Source organism: Sinohyriopsis cumingii, chromosome 4 (assembly GCF_028554795.1).
Source record: "Sinohyriopsis cumingii isolate HCF-2022 chromosome 4, ASM2855479v2, whole genome shotgun sequence".
Classification (NCBI taxonomy): domain Eukaryota; kingdom Metazoa; phylum Mollusca; class Bivalvia; order Unionida; family Unionidae; genus Sinohyriopsis; species Sinohyriopsis cumingii.
In genome coordinates this window covers 78,173,974-78,195,252 of record NC_142964.1, presented here as the reverse complement: position 1 = coordinate 78,195,252, position 21,279 = coordinate 78,173,974, and the positions used below count along the sequence as shown (strand labels likewise).

At 34.9% G+C, this 21,279-nt stretch overlaps 2 protein-coding genes across 2 annotated transcripts in view; one reads left to right on the top strand and one right to left on the bottom strand.

Annotated features, from left to right (window-relative positions):
- The window catches only part of LOC149801503 (scavenger receptor cysteine-rich domain-containing protein DMBT1-like), a 230,825-nt gene that overhangs the window by 168,648 nt on the left and 40,898 nt on the right, over window positions 1-21,279 (top strand). Inside the window, exons 28-30 of the mRNA XM_089955679.1 lie at window positions 5,788-6,132; window positions 9,492-9,650; window positions 13,448-13,609. Of these exons, the coding sequence (XP_089811805.1) occupies window positions 5,788-6,132; window positions 9,492-9,650; window positions 13,448-13,609 (666 nt within the window). The remainder of the gene's footprint in view (window positions 1-5,787; window positions 6,133-9,491; window positions 9,651-13,447; window positions 13,610-21,279) is intronic.
- Window positions 17,270-20,999, bottom strand: LOC149801504 (beta-2 adrenergic receptor-like). Its single transcript, XM_089955680.1, has one exon. It carries the CDS (start codon window positions 20,752-20,754, stop codon window positions 19,792-19,794), a length of 963 nt encoding a protein of 320 aa, XP_089811806.1. The 5' UTR covers window positions 20,755-20,999; the 3' UTR covers window positions 17,270-19,791.

Genomic DNA, 21,279 nt, shown 5'->3' with positions numbered 1-21,279 from the left:
GAAATGTTACGTTTTCACATTATTTCAAAAAGATCTGAACTAACTTGATGAGAAGCTTCTCTGAGATGATTATATTTATCCCATTGATAGGAAAGAAGAGTAATCCAATGAAATATGCACAACTTAATTCTTAATAACAACCACTGCTATTTAAAACAAAGGAAAGGACAGAATATACACATATTTATATCATATTTTCATGAATTGTAAACCACTTTTATCATATTTACATGAAAATAATGTGAAAAAATCATTTGATGTTTTTTTTCAAACATTAATTTAAAAATGGTAATATTCACATTCACTTTTAACTGTAACTTAACTTGGTGTGCTTTCTTCTCTTCTATAATTTATTACTAAGACATGGGTATATAGTGATAACTGAATCTGTCTTTCCTTCCTTATATCTGGCACGATCTTGTTAGCACAATTAGTCCTACAGTAATTGGATGGATTGACATGAAAGTTGGTAAATATTATGGTCATAAGTGAAAAATATTGACAACTCACTTTGTTCCTGCCATAATTGTAATTGCCCTTTCTGTCTTGTGGCTTAATGTAGCATTTGGCAATCGGATTAGCATAACTATAGTTGTTGCCCTTCTTGTCTTGTAGCTTAATGCAGTGCATGATAATCCCATTAGCATAACTATAGTTATTTCCCTTCTTGTCTTGCAGCTTAATTCAGTGCAATACAATCCCATTAGCACAACTAGAGCTGTTGCCCATTTTGTCTTGTAGGTTAGGTGGTGCTCTACAGTCTCGTATTTTGCATAGGGTTAGAATTTTAAAGAAAAAGAATTTCCCTGGCTTTCCTCACTGGTTATACTAGCTATTTAAAAAAGACCTTGTATATCTTAGATATAGTTCAAAGAACCTTTAAATCCTTTAATTTGGGTGTATGTTTGATTGGTGTAATATGGGTTATTGAGTATACATCTTGGTCTTACTCCAGATGTGCACCTTTCAAAAAAGTGCTAGCTCTACTTGGTCATTTTCACTTCCTCAACTTCAGAGGTAAATTTTATAACAAAGAGCTGATAACTTATTTTACATTTTATATATTTGGTAATTTATTCATTGCACTTTCAGAAGCTGGTATTGTCTAGTCTAGCAAACTTCATTTTCCCTATTTGATTAGATGCTACAGATAGTGTACTTTAGACTAATTCAGGCTGATTTTTTGAGCACAAAGGAGCAGTCATTTTAGATAGCAGTGTACTTAGTTCATGTACAGTTTCCAAAAGTTCAATATCCAAAGAAATGTCAGCCATAGTACATTAAAGTAGCATAGAGGTATGCCAACATTCTCTCTACTGTGCATGTTTTAAATGCAAACAACTTCACCTTATATACGTCACTCTCTCAAAAGTACATAATAACTGGTGAGCGCCCCCTTAAAGAGAATATAGGCATTATTATTGTATGATTTAATTCTGATTGTATGGATGAAACATTTAAGTCACAAGCATCAAAACAGTTCTTTTGAATAATTCTCCTGTATTTCCCCTCACAGAACAGTATTTATTAGTGTCAGAGTCTCTAACCCCCTCCCCTGATAAAAAGTGAGCTCTTTAACAAAATGCCCATTACATTTTATCAACATAGCAACTAATGTTATGCTGAAAGACAGGAACATGAAACTAGCCAGAATTATTCCTGAGATGTCAGCAATAAATTTTACAGTTTGAAAAGGAACTGAACAGATGAGATTCATAAAGGTCAAAGGTCAAAGGGTAAAATATTTGCCTATTGTTTAATATGGAAGAAGCGAATTTGCTTCGTCATCACTTAGTTTTTAAATTCGTTGCAATACATGAAAAGAAACAGTTTCAATATATATTTCTTTTACTTAATGCAACAGTTTTAAATTTTTAAGTTGACTTTATTCCTAACCGCTCCAGTGGCCTAGTGGTTAGAGCTTCCGCCTCAGATGCAGGAGGTTGTGGGTTCGATCCCCAGCCGAGTCATACCAAAGACTTACAAAAATGGTACTAACAGCTTCCTCGCTTGGCGCTCAGCATTAAGAGGTTAGTGTTAGGACTGGTCGGCCTGGTGTCAGGATAATGTGACTGGGTGGGACATCATGCTACATGTCTGCGGCATGATGCCCCAGTGCTAGACATCACTATAAACTGCCACATTGCAGACATTGTAGTGATATCACTGAAATATTGTTAAAGTTATGTTAAAAATCCAAATCACACACACACACACACACACTCTATTCCTATATTCTAAGACTTCTAATTTCTTCATAATTATGGTCACTACTCACACAAACATGCCTCGTGGCAAATTAGCAAGAGCAAAATGAGCATAATTAGCTTATTTTCATATTTAACATCAAACATAATGTATAATTTTATTCAGAACGTCATGCATAATGATGTGAAAATAAGAAAAATAATTGCATACATTTTTATATTTGTTTTAAGGTGGCTTTCTACAGTTTCATATTTAGCATAGGGTTAACAAGTTTCATGGCAATCTATAAAAAATTGCAGGACTAGTTGTGCTTAAAAAAATGTGGAATACACTACAAAAAATCGCAATAACTCTAAAAACTTGGGAAACAACGATCTGTTAAAATGTGAATCTTTAAGTAATGACCATAATATAATAACAATAATAAAGAAGACAATTCATCCAAAGAATTGTCAGAATAGTTGCACTAATGAGATTATAATAACATGTATTAGGCTACAAGACAAAAGGGCAATAACTCTAGTTGTGCTAATAGGATTGTCATATGCTGCAATTTTTGATAGATTTTTGGTAAATATTATGGTCTTCATCAGAATATGTGCAGATCTGCAAATCACTTTGTTCTGTCAGTTTTTGTTAGAGTTATTGCCCTTGCAGTTGATTGCAGTGTAAAACAGAATCTTCTGAGCACAACTTGCTTTGCAGGTTAGTATGCATTGCTGTTAAACTTGGGTCATGTTATGATCATCGCTTACAGATGTACATATTGTGTTAATCATTGTCTAGATGTCTGTAAGAGATATTGCCTATTTTGATGAACTGCTGGCTGCAATGTATTACATTAGTTTTTATTGTTGTTGTTGTTGTGGGGTTTAACACCATTTTTCAGCACACTATAGGCTATACATGGCGGCCAGTATTAATGGTGGAGGAAGAACCCAAGAAAACCCTGGAAAGAACCACCGACCCATGAGAAGCTACTGGCAAGCTTTCTCACATACCCACATTGGCTGAATCTGAGACTCAAACCCATGCAGACAGAGGTGAGATGGCAGTGATCCATAATGGAGAGTGCTTTAGACCACATAGCCACTCAGGGCCCCCATTAGTTTTTAAATGCAACTTAGAGCTGAAAAAAAACCCCACCAAATTTTCATATTGGGATATTCATTGAATGTATTCATTATGATCATTTTTGGGATCAGAACTTGAGTTCTGCATCATCTATAATTAACAGTCATCATGGAAGGCTTATATTTGGGGTGGGATAAAGAACCCTATTGATTTTAGAGCCAAAAGGTCAACGTCAAGACCACCATGGTTGAAACAACTCATAATCTTTCTGCATAATGACATCAGTTCTTCATCACATACCTTAGCCAAACTTTATGGATGGTTTGCAGTTGGGGTAAGGAAGAAGCCTATTGATGTTTGAAGTCAAATGTTATGACGTCTGAGGTAAATGTCTCTGTGACTGAAAGAACAGACATTGTTTGGTTCAAAATGACATGAGTTCTACATCACAGACTTTGTTGATGGCTTGCACTTGTGATAAGGAAGAAGCCTATTAATTTTGGCGTCAATCGTTAAGGCCCCTGCAACTAAAAGAAGGAAAATGGCTTTTGTACAAAAATGTCAGTGATCAGGGTCCATAATGGTCCTTGAAAACCCTTGAATTCCATAGGCATCCTGGAAAACCTTGAGAAAGACTTGAAAACCGAATTTGTACATCAAGGCATTGAAAGCACCTTGAAAAGTGCAGAAATTGTTTGGGTGCCTTGCAAAGCCATAATTTTCTTCCAGACTGAAAGAATTAACAGTTTTAGTTTTACAGATTTAAATAAAAAAGAAAAGAGGAAAAAAAGATCTCTTGATAATTGTTTGCCAGAACAAAAATCTCCAGCAACTATTAATCAGTGCACAGTGATACATTTCCAACTTCCACTTATATTAAGTTGTCATGATTTAAACTATAATTCTCATGCTAAGTTGAAAATGGCTCGTTGCCAATTCCAACATGAGTGGCTATATGATGAAAATTATAAAGTTTGGATGATGAGATCTTTCTCAGACAGCTTTGCAAAATGCAGATCATGCCAGAAGGATATTGATTTGCATACAACAAGAAGGAGTGCTTTTTGGTCATATACTCCTGGAAAATAGTGTTGTGTAGATAGTGTAAAATGAACATTGTTCAGTGACTGTACATTATTTATGTTGCATAGTTAATGAGAACAATTACATCATACTCTTGACTGCATTTTAAAAAAAATTAAATTCTCAAAGAAAGGTTCCTCGTATCAATTAATAGTAAGTATTTAATTGTATTTACATAAACGAGCCTTGATAAACCTTGAAAATTTTGAAATAAATATGCTATTCATGGTACATCTTGTCCATCGTTGGCACCATGGTACTCTTGTCTATTGTGGGCATCATGGTACTCTTGTTCATTGTGGGCATCATGGTACTCTTGTCCATTGTGGGCATCATGGTACTCTTGTCCATTGTGGGCATGGTACATCTTGTCCATCGTTGGCACCATGGTACTCTTGTCTATTGTGGGCATCATGGTACTCTTGTCCATTGTGGGCATCATGGTACTCTTGTCCATTGTGGGCATCATGGTACATCTTGTCCATCGTTGGCACCATGGTACTCTTGTCTATTGTGGGCATCATGGTACTCTTGTCCATTGTGGGCATCATGATACATCTTGTCCATTGTGGGCATCATGGTACTCTTGTCAATTGTGGGCATCATGGTACTCTTGTCCATTGTGGGGTGTGTGGCCATGGTAGCTCAGTTGGTAGATCATTGGACTATTAATTCAATGGTTGTGGGTACAATGCCCACATTTTCTATCCTGGATAATTTGTCCTGTGTCCTTGAGAAAAACTTTTAGCTTCCATTTCCTTGGCATGCAATAGCCAATAGTTTGTTAAAAGTTCCATTAAATCCAACAACCAGCCAAATTATAATTATATGGGGGAAGAGGTCAAGGTATATTTATGTGTTCACCATTCTTCAAGTAATACTTTCTTCAGATTTCTGGGAGGGCTGGATTTGTGAGGTAATGGTAGTTCTCTATAATTGGATAAGTATTTTCAAAGAAATATATTTTACTGGGAAACATTGGTTTTCCTATGATTAGTAAATGTGGTTTTCATCAATGGTTTCATTGTAGCATTTTAGCAACTTTTCTTTTTTCTAAGTATATCACATTTTTGGGATAAAAAATTAATTTCAAATTCTGATTTTATTTATTTATAATAAATAAAATTCCTTATGATGTGATAATAAGTTGCAAACTTAAAAAACTTATTGTTTACTAATAAATTATTAGGTACTGTTTAGGTGGTTGAAGCAGGACTCGTTCTTTTAAACAGAATCTTTTTCCTGATTCCTGCTCTCACCAATCCTACATCAATATATGGAGAAATTAAAAATTGTTTGAGCTGTCTTATGTCCTGTACATAATTTAATATGTTCTACTGAAACTTTGAGCCAGTACTAATGCCACATATACATTTTTTCTTATATAAACCATAAATTAATGTCTTTTATTTATTTATGAAGGTATCCAGTACAAAATTTCTGGAGGAAACCACCACGGTCGTGTAGAGTTAGCTATTGAAGGAGTTTGGGGTACGATCTGCGACTCATACTGGGATAAACGAGAAGCTGAAGTCTTGTGTCGACAGCTCAATTATACGGATGGTGATGTTCAGCCACGAGGATACTATGGTGAGGGCAAAGGACCGATATGGCTCAGTCATCTTGAGTGTACAGGAGAAGAGAGTAACCTTCATGAGTGTCCTCACAGAGGTTTCAATAGTGAGGACAGTGACATCCTGGATTTGTTACCATCCATGCCATGTGAGACTCATAAGTTTGATGCATCAGTTTACTGCTACAAACATGGTAAGTTGTGCACACATTTTCCCAAATGTCATGGAATTTTGGAAGCTAAACCTTGAACTAAAATACAGAGGCAGAAAATGTGAATATCGCTGCAAACATTATGCTTTGGCTTTCAGATTCTGTTTTGAGCCATTTAGGTTTTTGATAATAAATCTGTCATATGCACAGTCAACTCTTACTACATTGACCAACCTGAAGTCAGTGTTTAACCATTTTGTCATTGCAGCAAAAATGAAGTTATCAAGATCATCTCTTTTATTGAGAGGAGTTATCATCATGGTCACATCATTGTCCATCCAGTTTGTGTGAATGACAGGAATTGGTCATCTTGTCCACATTTCAAACCAAATGGAAGTTTCCTGCAAACAATGAGCCTGCTTGCTGTTTGTTTGTTTTTTGTTCTTAGAAAGTCCTTTTTCAGTGATATATCTGTGTTGTTTGCATCTAATATTTGCAGTGTTCAGCTTTAATATTTCTCAAAATAAATTGAGAAAGAAAATGGAAAGGGCAAGTGGTGTAATTTGTTTGTACATTTGTTCAAAAGCATGTTGATCCCAAAGTAACTGAAATTTATGGAATTATTTGGCACTTATCACAATGAAGAAAATCATTTTAGTTGTATGAAAGAAAAAGACTTACTCACACTAATATGGTGGCCATGTTAATAAAGAATATTGGTGACAGGTTAAAAATTAAAAATTTAAGAATGGCATGAATTAGTGTTTCATTTTTTTATATGGTTGATGCTTTTTCAATTTAAAGTCAGTAGGGGGCTTACAAACAAGTGGGAGGGTAAGCAAATTCTGTAGGAGTTTCTGCCTTTTATGTCTTCACAGCTTGAGCAGAAGGCATGTTTCATTGCTGTACAAATGGTATAGTTTTATGTTACAATTTTGTAATTGATGAAAGTAACATATCTTGGACATCAGTAGACGTATTCAGCTGCAACTTTCAGATTATATTACTATAAGATTGAAGTCTGTATGCTGATTTGTGTCGAATTTCTGTCTTACCTTCTTCAGCATCATAGTCACCAATATCAAAATATTTTGTGGTAATGTTTATGGAAGCCAGACACAGTAGTTTTTCTGACAAGTGTTTGGATGCAGATCAAAGACTTTGTTATGCAGAACACTTGTTTTCTAAAAACATACCTTCAGAAATACTTTACAGTGTATGATAATTGCTAATTAAACATTTTAAGCTTTAACAAGACTTGAAGCTAACAATTTCAGAATCAGGTTTCTTCTTTGGGCTATTTAATTAAAGCTGTTGCAGCAGCTATAAGTTTCTTGTCCTGGTTGCCCACAAGACTACACTCAGATTTGAAGTTAAATGTTGGACTGTGAAGACGTATCATGTACCAGTCAGTGTATTTTCTCCAAGCTGGCATCTACAGCAGTATTTGGTATGTTATATTTGACTACAGGACATTGAGGGTAAAATCAATCTTGCTCCATTCCTGTTTTGTTACATGCATCGATTCCAGGTTAGCTTTAAATGAAGACATACTTGTTTGACCTCATGAGTGTTGTAAACTAGCAGCCTCCTTCTGGTCCCAGAACATGTAAACTCTATAGACTTGGTTTTAACTGCAATTATTTGTTAACTGATGGAAATTGTTTTTGACTAAGTTTGTGTAGGACCACTGTGTCAACTTTTCAACAAGATCCTTCGTGATAAAATGTACTAATTAATATTTAATGGCACATCAACACAATAATAGCTATGGCTACATGGTGCCAATAAATGTAAAGTTTACAAAAATTAAAAACGAAGAATTGCATGAAAACTTTAGGAATTACACCATGCAGAGTAAGGTCACTCATGTTAAAGCATGGTCATACAATATGTATATAGTCAGTGAATGGGTCACCAAAATTCATGTAGAGTAAGGTCACTCATGTTAAATCAAAGCATGGTCATACAGTATGTATATAGTTAGTGAATGGGTCACCAAAATTCATGTAGAGTAAGGTCACTCATGTTAAATCAAAGCATGGTCATACAATATGTATATAGTCAGTGAATGGGTCACCAAAATTCATGTAGAGTAAGGTCACTCGTGTTAAATCAAAGCATGGTCATACAATATGTATATAGTTAGTGAATGGGTCACCAAAATTCATATAGAGTAAGGTCACTCATGTTAAATCAAAGCATGGTTATACAATATGTATATAGTCAGTGAATGGGTCACCAAAATTCATGTAGAGTAAGGTCACTCATGTTAAATCAAAGCATGGTCATACAATATGTATATAGTTAGTGAATGGGTCACCAAAATTCATGTAGAGTAAGGTCACTCGTGTTAAATCAAAGCATGGTCATACAATATGTATATAGTTAGTGAATGGGTCACCAAAATTCATGTAGAGTAAGGTCACTCATGTTAAATCAAAGCATGGTCATACAATATGTATATAGTCAGTGAATGGGTCACCAGAATTCATGTAGAGTAAGGTCACTCGTGTTAAATCAAAGCATGGTCATACAATATGTATATAGTCAGTGAATGGGTCACCAAAATTTATGTAGAGTAAGGTCACTCATGTTAAATCAAAGCATGGTCATTCAATATGTATATAGTTAGTGAATGGGTCACCAAAATTCATGTAGAAATAATATATTGAATATTCAAGATTCATAAGAAAGATTTATAAAATAAATATAGCTCAGACTCTATATGATATCCATTTTGTGATGAAGTGTGTATGAGAGGATAACAAGAAAACTAAGTACAATATTTGTGAGCAGTTAGATTACCAAATTAATATTTTTTTAAAAGTTTAAGTTAAGGACAGCAAGGAGGAAAGAAAGAGTTTAAGCATAGTGAATAATGCTGGAAAACGATTTGTTCACACAGGCCACACAAGTGACAATTGTATATAAAATAATATTATGTTCATATGATATAACATGCATTAAGTTATTTACAAAATGACTTTACTATAGTATGTGATAAACTGCTTAGTTGAAATTCAGACCTGAATGGGGGCCCTGAGTGGCCGAGTGGTCTAAAGGACTCACCATTCTGGATCACTGCCATCTTGTCTCTGTCTGCATGGGTTCAAGTCTCAGGCTCGGCCAATGTGGGTATGTGAGAAAGCCTGCCAGTATCTTCTCATGGGTTGGTGGTTCTTCCCAGGGTTTTAATTTCTGCTAAATATGTCTTGGATATTAAATTTGGTTAAGAGACTTAATATTAGTAAGAATGTAGGTAAATTTCAATTTATTATGCTCTTAAGAAATTGAAGGGAATTATGGTTCCTGTTTGAGGTAGAAGTTTGACCTTCATTAGTGTCATTTTGGTGGGTACACCCATGTCACATAAATACATTTTTAGTCTTTGATTTCAGTGAGACTTAATCAGAGCCCCAATCTCAATATGGGTGGAGTTGAGATGCACCATGAAGAAAAATGGTATGGAATTTGTGATGTGGGCTTTGACATCGCTGCTGCCAGAGTGGCTTGTAGAAGTCTCGACCAAAAATATGTTGATGCTCGTCCTGTAGGAGGTAAATAGTGAACAAGTATGAGATATTTATTGTAGATGGTAAATTTATTTGTGTCCGTGCTAGATCTGTTTCGAGTTATTTGCTTACCTGGCTAATTTCTCTGTCACTGAATAAAGTTTAGATAACTTAATATTGAGAGTATTAAAAGATTTCTAACTAGCTTAGTTCAAGCTTATTTCCTAACTAGAGCAAATGGACTGTGAACATTGAACACAGAATATCAGTATGGAAATAATTTAGTTTGAATAGGTGAAACAGATGAAGAATATGTGTGTATCATTCGGATTTTTAATGTAGCTTTCACAATTTTTCAGTTGTATTGCTACAATGTCTGCAGTGTGGCAGTTTAGTGTTGTCTAGCACTGGGGCATCCTGCCACGGACATGTGGCATGATGTTCCACCCAGTCACATTATCCTGACACCAGGCTTTTCAGTCCTAACACTAACCTTTTAATGCTGAGTGCCAAGCGAGGCAGCTGTTTGTACCATTTTATAAATCTTTGTTATGACTCGGCTGTGGATCTAACCTGTGTCCTCCCATATCTGAGGCTGACGCTCTAACCACTAAGCCACTGGAGTGGTTAGATGAAGAATGTGTTTGGAAGATGATTGAAATGAAGTTTATAATTATAGTAATATTACTATAGTGGGTGTATGTGTGCATGCGTGCGTGCACACACACAAACTTTATGGTCTTGGTGTGTGTATCCCACAGTGTTGAAGATGTTGGACCACCATAACATACATTATTGCCTGAAATATAAATAATTACATTTGGAGCAGTAGTCATGTATGTATGTATGTAGGTATGTATATGTATGTATGTAGGTATGTATATGTATGTATGTATGTATGTATGTATGTATGTATGTATGTATGTATGTATGTTTGATGATAATTTCATTGAACATGTAGAATCATTAGGGGTCATACATGATGTTGAATAAGTCATGTAACTGTTTAGTCTTTAGAATGGTCACAGGATACAAGATGGGAGACAGGGAGGCTGGGTGTGGGTGTGATGACTAATGATGCTACGGGTTCAGTGAAATTATGATATAACTTATATCAGACTTCAAGTTGATAATTATCATGTAACAAGTTTAATTTTCATATTTCATTGAACCTTCTGTTACCCTAAGGGACTCCACAAGATGTTTAGAATGTATCCTGTGACAGATGCCTTGTAGGGTAAAAAGGGCAAATTAGTGCAGATTTTAAATCATGAGAATTTATTATGGAGACAAATTCAACTCAATGTGATAAAAACATATGATGAATTTACCAGCAATGGCTTAGAGATGATTCAAAAAGGTTTTCAGTGAATGTCAAGTCAGATGTGTGTTTCTAACAATATTTTAGGAACGTACTGTCTCAGTTCAAAGCAGCCATTTTAATGTTGCAGCCAAAGGCAACTTCTTCAAAAAAGTAGCACTAGTGAATGCCATATTTGCACAATGTAGAGTAAAACATTAGTATTGATGCCATTAGCTTGCAAGGTGGATTTTGCCAACTTGAAATAATGTCCCTGTTTACTGCTCGAAAGAGGCCTCAAAACTAACAAATAATTTGGTTTCATTATTCCTAATACTGTTTGTCTTATATAAATATCTACAAAAGTTGTGACTGTACAAAGTCATCTAACTGATGCATAAGGTGCTATGCAGATTTTAATCAAATGATTTCCTTTATGTGATTGCTTAAAAAAGTCACCATCTATTCTAAAGGTAGTAGTGTTCTCATTCATATCTGCCATAACACATATCATGCAAAAAACAAATTCGTTTTACTCCTAAACCCCCTGACAATTGGTCATGTTTTGAAAAACATGATTTTCAGTAATCTTCACAAAAAACAACATACCCCTACAATTTATTATATACTGTAACATGCAGCATGTATAAATGGTAAACAGTCCTGCTTATACCTCGTGTAAAAATATCCATAGGACAGCTTGTACAGCAAATTGTCATAGAGGCAATGAAAAAGCAAAGAAGTCAGGTATAAACAATCACTATATTTCAGATGTCAATTGGCTGAAAATAGCCTGAGTTATGTGTTAAGTCCTTTCAAGACTGCTGCAGTTGAACTCACTTGTTTTAAGTTATAGTTGTTTCAGAGATTCAAGTTGGGTGACATATAGTGACATAAGGTTAATGATGCCAAGAATCAGCACCATGTTGCTTAAGGCCTTGGTGCAGCAGAACGGTTATTACCATCGACAGGGCTAGAATCACCGTCGCCACCTTGAGCAACTTAATGAGAGATGAACAAAGACTTTAAATCTTGTAGGAAACCCACTGCAACTATAGTATCGATATGGTTCATGATTTGGAGGTTGAGCATGTCATTGGAGCTCATGAAACTGCGGAGCAGTCTTTTCCATCAAGCAATGTCATGTGGGTCACATGACACAAACACGGTCACTTACTGACCAGATAAATAACCAGTGTGCTGCAAATGGACAAATATGTTGTAAATGTGGCAGCAACAAGCTCATCTCCTACAAAAACTCTGTAGTAATAAGGTATCACTTCAAAGCCAAGTGTAACATCTTCTAAAAAGCACATGCACAGATGCACAAGCATACATTTCAAATATCCCAAGTTGATAATAGCGATGAGTAATCCACCCCCACCCCCCAATAATGATGATGGCCCACTCACTTGGGAAACATGTGGGAACAAATTAGAAGGCCTCTTTGCTGAAAAGCATCACAAAGGAACTTGCTGAAGGCAATGGATTCTGTGGCAGAATTACAAATAATAAAGCAGCAATAAATGCCTCTATTCAGTTTGGGTGTTAAGATTTTTCTATTTAGTTTGGGTGTTAAGATTTTTCTATTCAGTTTGGGTGTTAAGATTTTTCTGTTCAGTTTGGGTGTTAAGATTTTTCTATTCAGTTTGGATGTTAACATTTTTCTATTCAGTTTGGGTGTTAACATTTTTCTATTCAGTTTGGGTGTTAACATTTTATCAACACCAATCAGCTGTGTAAATATGAGCATGTGCTTATCATTCTCTTTTGGTTGCTTATTTTCATGGTTAAAATCATCCTGAAAAGCATGAGTCAATTAATAGTATTTTATGATAATGAATAATAATAAAGAGAACTAATCTGGATGTTCAGTTCAGTGTGTTAGATAGGTTACCTTAGGTGGTGGTCCTATTTTAATGGCTGCCATGTGCTCCAGAATGTAGATATGTTTGCAGTATGTGCAAAGAATGAAATGCTCCCCATTGTAGTGTACACGAAGAATGAAATGCTGCCCATTGCTGCTGTGCTTCACAAAGTTAAACTTTATCATTCCTGAGTTTTGAAATGTATTTTCACTAGGATTTGCTTGCTTTTCTGATAGCTTATTTCTTCCTGAATCACTCTTAAAAAATGTATCACATTTGAACACTTTCGTGACAAATGAAATAATTATTCTTTGCATTTTATATGTAGAGAAAAATATGACTTCAGAGAAACATTGCCACTGTTAACAAACTTGGTTTGCAATAGTTGCTTGCCAAAATCCAAGTGCAACAAAAAGAATTGGTGTTTTAGTTCTGTAGGCAGCACATTATCTGGCAATTTTGGGTGTAGCACTGACTGTGAATCTATTGATGGAATATTAGTATATTTGGAGCAGAACCTAAATTAGAATAAGTAAGATATTCATAATTTAGTCAAGAATGTGCTGTCTACCGTGTTCTCACATTTATACTAGAACCTCTATGCTGACTACCATGTTCTCACATTTATACTAGAACCTCTATGCTGATACAGATTGTTGATCTTGTCTCTCCAGGTTCCTCGTTTGGAAATATGACTGTTCCAATTGGAATTTCCACAATCAAGTGTCAAGGGACAGAAGAAGACCTCTCAAAATGTCAATATGTTTTCAATTCCACCTGTATCTCCAACACCTATGCTTCAGTAGTGTGTAGTAATGTCACCATTGAAGACAAAGGTAAGATAATCCACATATATCCTCTTTCTTTTTCAGATGGTTGTTCTCCCTTTAATATGGGCATTATTGCACTTATACTGAGTTGTTTGGAGACCTTTTAAATTATTTTGTTCCTTGATCATGATTGATATGCAGATATTGGCACAGAGAGTTGTAAGCTGGCAAATGTCCCCAGGATTACCCAAGATACAGTGCTGAATTATCCATAACCTATATACAGAGTTGCTTCCTCAATCACTCGCAAGTGAAGGGGTCCATAAACAGTGACGGTGGCATAGACGATGGTGTGAATTAGCAAAAGTGACAAAAATTTTGGATTACAGTTTTGGTGAAGATGGTATGGGGTGCTGGAACCCTTAATTGATACCTGAGAATTATAATCTCCTTTGTCCTAATGGATTTTGATATATGGCTATTAGATCTGAAGGTGTCAATTAAAGTCAAGAAACTGATGACCAATTTTTAATATAGGTCAAGTTGACATGCATTACTCACAAATTCATATATCATAAAGTTGGAGTTGCTTCCCTTTTCTGGTCAGAATGTGTTATCCATTGTAAGAAATCTCAAGGAACTAAAGAATTCATATCTTGGATTACACTCACAAGCCACCAGAATCAAACATTTCAATAATTTAGCACTGGTTAATTTTTGATGGTAGTGATTTCAAATGTTACTTGGTTGATAGCACAAGTCATTGACTAAATACAACCCTATATGGAATTGGCATACAGCAGCTGCACAGTCTTGGAATGCTAAACCTGGATCAAAAGAACAAGTCAACCAAAAACAGAGAAAAGAAACAAATTGGTGCTTTTTATTAGAACTTGGAAGTTTATTTTTGACCCTACCACTGCAGAATTTGAAGAACAATTCACAGATAAGCTAACATCAATAACTTAGGAGTTGTCTGAGGTGTGTTTTAAACTTACCTTACACACTGATGTTACTGTGTTATCAGCACATTTCCTGCATAGTAACTGGCTGGGACAGTCTGTTAATTAACTCATGTTATCATGCTAAAGGACAGTTGAATTCTTAACAGTTGTCAAAATAAATCCAGTTTAGTTGCTGAGTAAGGACTTAATTAGGTGCTCAGAGAGGTGATATCCAGTAAAGCCTTGACAGTTGGCTGAGACTCTTTTCGTGTTTGAATAGAAGAGGTCATGTTACATGTACAATGATTAGAACAAACAACAAATTTTAAAATATGAATTTCACTTGACAAGACTGCTTTAAAATGTATTTGTTTCTTACACTGATGCCACCAGAAGGCATATCCCATCATTTTCATTGATCATCAGTTTTTCTTGCAGTATTGTATTCCTTATTGAGAAAATATTTTTCTAATGACATTGTTACAATACATGATTTTTTTTTTAGATTTGTAAATTTCATGGCAATTCCAAATTATTGTACACAAACCAGTCAACCGCTCCAGTGGCCTGTTGGTTAGAGCATCCGCCTCGGATGTGGGAGGTTGTGGGTTCGATCCCCAGCCAAGTCATATAAAAAACTTACAAAAATGGTACAAACAGCTACCTCGCTTGGTGCTCAGCATTAAGAGGTTAGTGCTAGGACTGATTGGCTTGGTGTCAGGATAATGTGACTGGGTGGGACATAATACTATATGTCTGCAGCATGATGCCCCAGCGCTAGACATCACTATAAACTGCCACACTGCTGACATTATAGCAATATGACTGATAAATTGTTAATTCTACATTGAAAAGTCCAAATCACAGACAAACCACAGTTTACCAATGCTGTCAAATATCCTTGCCATTTCTGTAAGAAAAATGGGATCCATACCTGCCTCCACATATTAAACTGGTTCACAATTTATGAGGCAAGGTAGAAAGAGGGAGTGGTTTATTCAGCAAACTCATCAGTGAGTGTAAGCCACACTAGATCATGAGTTGTTGGATCATTTGCCACCTGAGTGGCAACATCACACTTAAAATCCTGCAGATTAAAGTTTAGTTACATGACACTATCATGACCTTTTGTAAGCTGCAAACTCATTGTTCAGACTCAAGATTTCTTTTAATTGTTTGAAGGTTAGACACTGTAAGTCCTGTAGGATATAATCTGTATACTTTTTCCTTGCTATGAGAGTCTGATTGTTTGTAAATCTACCAGCAGTAAGTGCCTCATTTTAAAATTTTCAAGACTTTGTGAGATAACATTAGATTATTATTTTTAAGTATTACAAAAATGGCTTATTCTTTATTTTTATTTTTTTATTTTTAATAATAGCCTCTTCTTATAGCAAATTCAAAATCTTTATTGGAACTGCTTGAAGAGATTCATGTCATTACAGAGGTCAGTGATGTGTGGCCCTATTTGTGATGGACTTTTTTAGACTCCTGTCCTGTCATACTGTTGGCCCCTCACTAGTAATTAATAAGTTTATTTTGACTGACCTTTATATGTAGATGGTAAGTAAAATCCTTGGGCATTTGACCCGTAGCAGCATCACTCCAAGGTAAGGTAATATGTTGACACCATCTACATTCCTGTTGATAAAGTCTTCGCTGAATGGTCTCCATGCATTACTCTTACTTGGGGTGATGCTGCTAAATGCATCCATCTGCAGTTTAAAATTTCATGTCATTAACTGATGGATACACCGGATTCTGTTCTAAAAGGGATTACAACTTAAAAAGTTAAGTGTTCTGAAGGATTTAATGCCATGGGTCAAAAGAAAGGGAGTTTACTTGTGTTGAAAATTCATGACCATATAATGCTATCAGTCTGTTATTATCACAATGACATTAAAATAAAAGACATAAAAAGCATTCTTGAAGAAATTTCACTTCAAATTTGACAAAATACTGAATTCGTATCAAAATTATTTGTCTTAAAAGGCAATAGGTGATAAAAATGATTTTGATTTTGATCTTATACAATTTTTGCCACTTTCAACAGCAATTTTATTATGAGGAACATCAATTATATTATAAAAACGTGTTAAAGTTCCCCTTCAGTCAAATATATTTATCTGCTTTTCTGACTTTCACTGTTACTGAAAATTAAAAGATTTGTTAATTACAATGACCAAAAAGTGTAAAGTTCCATTTTATATATTGAAAAGTGAAATCCTCTCTGCTATTCCATCTTTGCAAGGCCACATGGTATACAAAGACAAAAAGAAAACTATTTACAGACTTCTGGTTATGATGTTTTTCTTACAGTATGTAACAAATACAGGAAGATGTAGGGTCTTTTTGCACTGGAAATGAAAGCTATTTTGGTACATATGTATTGATTTTGCAATACTGCCTGTGTAATCTGTTTACTCAATGCTTCCAGACTGTGTTTACATTTGCATGGAACAATAAACAATCTAATAGAAATTTGCTGATGTCAGATGCATAAAACATTTGCTATGGTGAGTCAGAATTATTGTTTGAGATTTCATTTGATTTTTATTAGTAATTTAATAATTCAGATAATACCAGTATTCTCAGGTGCACAAAGCTTTAACAGTAATCTGGTTTTGTATCAGTGGCCTTCACTTTAATATTGGACTGATGTGATTTGTTGCTTATAATCATAACTTGAAAAAAGTAATATAATTTAAAATCATGCATGCACTTAATGTTCTCAGGCCAGAGAGAGAGAGAGAGGTTGTTGTTGTCGAGGTAAATTAATGAGCACAATGTTATTTTTTATTATTAATTTTTCCAGATCATAGTTTATACAACATCAACATTATTCACTAAATGTTAAATGAAAAAAGATGCACACTGTATCAAATCATCAGCTCATTTGCAAGAGAGAGAAAGAGGTGATGTGCTGACAACTGCTGAAGACATGTAAATCTGTACTCATATTTTCACAATATATACATTTTCCCAAAAATGACTATGTAAACAATGTCATATATTTGTTGGAGAAGTTTCATAAACAAGTGATATTGAAGAAGGAAAAATGTGTGATCAGATTAATAAATCATAGTTCTCCACATGCATGCTTATCTGAAGCATTTGCAGCAACATTTAAGACCTATTGCTGGTGAAGACATTCTTAGCAACATGTATATTAATATATTTACATGGATATTTCCCTTTTTCAAAAAATAAAATAAATCATAGTCTCACTTCACAATGTGGAGAGAGAGATTTTGAGTACTGAGATATGGTAGTCTCAAACATCATATAATTTATGTCGAAACAAAAAAAAATCCATTTTGTGAATGGTTTTCTGAAAAATGTACTGCAGGACACAGAGTTGCATCTAAAAGTAAATGTCACTATTTTTAATTAGCCATGATTGGGACATGAAATGATCAGAACAGCAGAGGACATGAGAACAATTAGTGAATGAATGATTAAAGTTGGCAGCTCGATGACTGAGTGTGTATTTTATCATCACAAAAATAGAATATCTAAACTCAGTTTTGTTATCAGCTAAAGGAAAGAAAATACTAAATTATATCTCAGAGAGAAAACCTAGCTCTGATCCCACCCCAACAGTTAAATGGTAAGAACCGTACCTTATACAGGCAGAAGGCCCAATCGTGGCAAAATCTAGATGGCTCAGAGTTTATATACAACCTTGTGAACACATATTTTTGTTGACAATGTGTACCACCATTTCTGCTTAAGGACTAAGCATGTTGTGCATATTTTAGCTTAGTGTGTCAGATACCCCTATTTACAAAGATGCTCCTTGATGTTGTTGGGACATACAATATCTGAAACTTAGCAGTTCCCAAACATGACACCAAACCATTGTTTTTTTTAATAAATCTGAATAAATACCTCACATAACAAGCCAGAGCTCATCATCAAAATCATTAGAGGGAGCCAGAGGAAAATGGAGATCCTCTGTTTCCAGATTGAAATCTCACTTCTGTTTTAAATTGATATGAAGTGTGGTACAAAGAAATAATTGGCAAAAAAGAAGTTATTTTAAACATGTAAAGAAATCTGATGAAATAGTCACATACATATCTAACATTGCACAAAACCTCCAAAAAAATCCTCACAAGAGAGTAATGCTGAAGATTACAATAAACCTTTCACTCAGAGAATTACAGGACTTTCTTGGTCAGGTCCATACTCTTCAACAGGACCAGATGAAGGCCAATAAATCAGCCCTCCCCCATGATGTCTGATCACAAATAGCATAATCCATGTTGACAAACTTCAAACACTGAAGCTTTCCAACCTCGCCAACAAAATCAAGGGATGTAATTATTTTATGCTGCTAGAAGTTAGCAACTAATTTGTCTTACCTGGTTACCATAAATAAGAAATGTATGAAAACAAATGGAAAAAAATCTAAATTTTCAGTATTAATTTTCTTTACACAGGATATTTTTATGAGCAATGTGGGAGAGTGGAGACGCCCATTGTCTTGGTAGGAAAACCTCTCAGCTGTGAGGTTGACATGTATGGATCTATATCTATAGCTGATGGTAAATAATCTAATTGTACAGTGAAACCCCCACTATAACATTATGGTCTGGGTCCACAAAGTGCCACCATATGGTACCATATGATGCGATATCCAACCAAGTAAAAAATCTGAAGAAAATAGTGCAAAAACCACAAATTTCACAGACACATTTATCAACCTGATGCATATTAAATGAGAAATACTTAACAATATTTACTATTATCATACATTTAATAGTTTTTTTTGGGCATAGAAACAATGTATTGATTCTTACATATGAATGTACAGGTAAAGGTCCCAAGATGAGGGTTATCTCCAGTCTCTCCTGTCACTCACTGAAATCTGCATTGAATTCACAAAATTTTTATAGAAAAGTTTGATTTTTTAAAAATTTTTCACAAATTGCTTCCATTGAAGTATATTTACAATTATACAGCCTTTGATCATGTGTCTGTGAACAATTGCATCGTTAATTTCTAGAAGTTTAAAACGGTTAAAATGATTTTGAATCTGTCATCAGAGTTGCATAGCATTAACATTTAAAGTTTGTCAACATAGATTATAATCTTTGAAATCAGACAGGATTGCAAAGGTATTTAAGACATTAATTGATTATGGTTGGGTTACTAGACATCAGCATAAAACAGGGTCAGTGTGGCTTCAGTGTTTAAGGCTTGTCGAGAAGTCTAAGCCATTGTTAATTGCTAATTAGTGCCAAAAGCTAGGCTACTGAAATATCACACAAAATTCACAGATGGATAGAAATAGGAATTTCAATGGTTGGAATCATTTAGTCTGTAAAGCTCAATTCTCCTTTTAGACTTGTTACAATAAATTATGGACTTTGCAGCTTTTCTAAAGGCAGGGTTTAGTATTCCATATATTATCCAGTTAAAGCATGCAGTCATCAGACCCAAAATTGTTGCAAATACCATAAAGGGGGTCAGTACAAAATTATCCATTATAGCAGTGATAAAAATTAGTATTAAAAATGGTGTCCAGCACAGCACAAACGTTCCAGATATGAAGGTGGAAACCTTTGCCATGTCATTAGTTTTCCTTTTCTTCCTGTGAACTGTTATTCCTTGTCCAAGCTGCAAGTTTGTTGTGTGTCGTATAACAGTTTGCACAACACATATAATCAGACTTATATTCAGCAGCAAAAGTATGGTGACAAAAGCAATAATAAACCATTGGTATTCCTTGCTCCGGATTAGTGTAGGCAAACATACGGGCTGATCTGTCTTGTATTTGTTCCAGCCAAATATTGGAATAAAACCACATGCAATATTGGCTATCCAAGCTGCTGGAACAATTACATGTAATTTTCTGCCAGAATAGTAGAACCGATGCTTTAGTGGGAACTTTATAGCCAAAAATCGTTCAACAGAAATAAGTGTTACTGTTGTTGCTGATATTCCCATAGATGACAAAGGGAGGGAGGTGGCGACTAGACAGAACCAGTTGGACCGGTGTAAGTGAAAAGTGAATATGTTTATGAAATCTACAGGCACAACACAGAGTCCTACAAACAAGTCAGACACTGCTAGAAATCCAATGAGTTTGTGCATAGGGTTCACTCGAAGGCTCTTGAATTTTAGGAGGCAGAGTAATAAAAGACTATTTCCAAATACTGTTGGTAAAAATAGTGTGCCCTCTATAATCATTAGGGTCCATATGGCAGCTGTCATGATATCTGGTGCAAAATCCATTCCTGTCATGTTTAGATCCAACATTTTCGCTCAGTTTAACACTAATTTAGTTCTTTCTTCTGCATTAACAAATTGCCTCAACAAGCAGCTGAGCAGTATTCAGTTTTCAAAATTGCCCCATTAGGAAACCATGTATAGACCATTCAATTGTTCTTCAATGATTTTGTTTGAATAGTTGCTGACCCAAAGTTCAGCATGATCATAAATTAATTAATAACATTTTTTAATTTCTAGATATCAAAACAGTCTTCTTGCTCTCTGTTAGAATTCATTTAGTTAATGTTTGCTATATGATTCTAATGTAAAGAAGTATAGTCAAGTTGATTTTCAAGCTTGTCTTTTCTTTTGTCAAAATTGACAGTAAAAATGTCATCAGAAATCAAAATGCTAGAACTTAATGTCTGAATCTTTATTTCTGTGTTTCATTCCATAGAGCAATGCTAAACTGTTTGAAATGGTCACTCAGAATTGATTCTGAGTCGGATGATACATTTATCTTGTCCTTTTCATTGTCAGTATTCATTGCTCACTTTTCTCAGTTTAAGTCTG

What these genes read in the sequence shown, in the direction of transcription:
- LOC149801504 (XM_089955680.1), bottom strand. Translation starts at nt 20,754, where the DNA reads ATGTTGGATCTAAACATGACAGGAATGGATTTTGCACCAGATATCATG.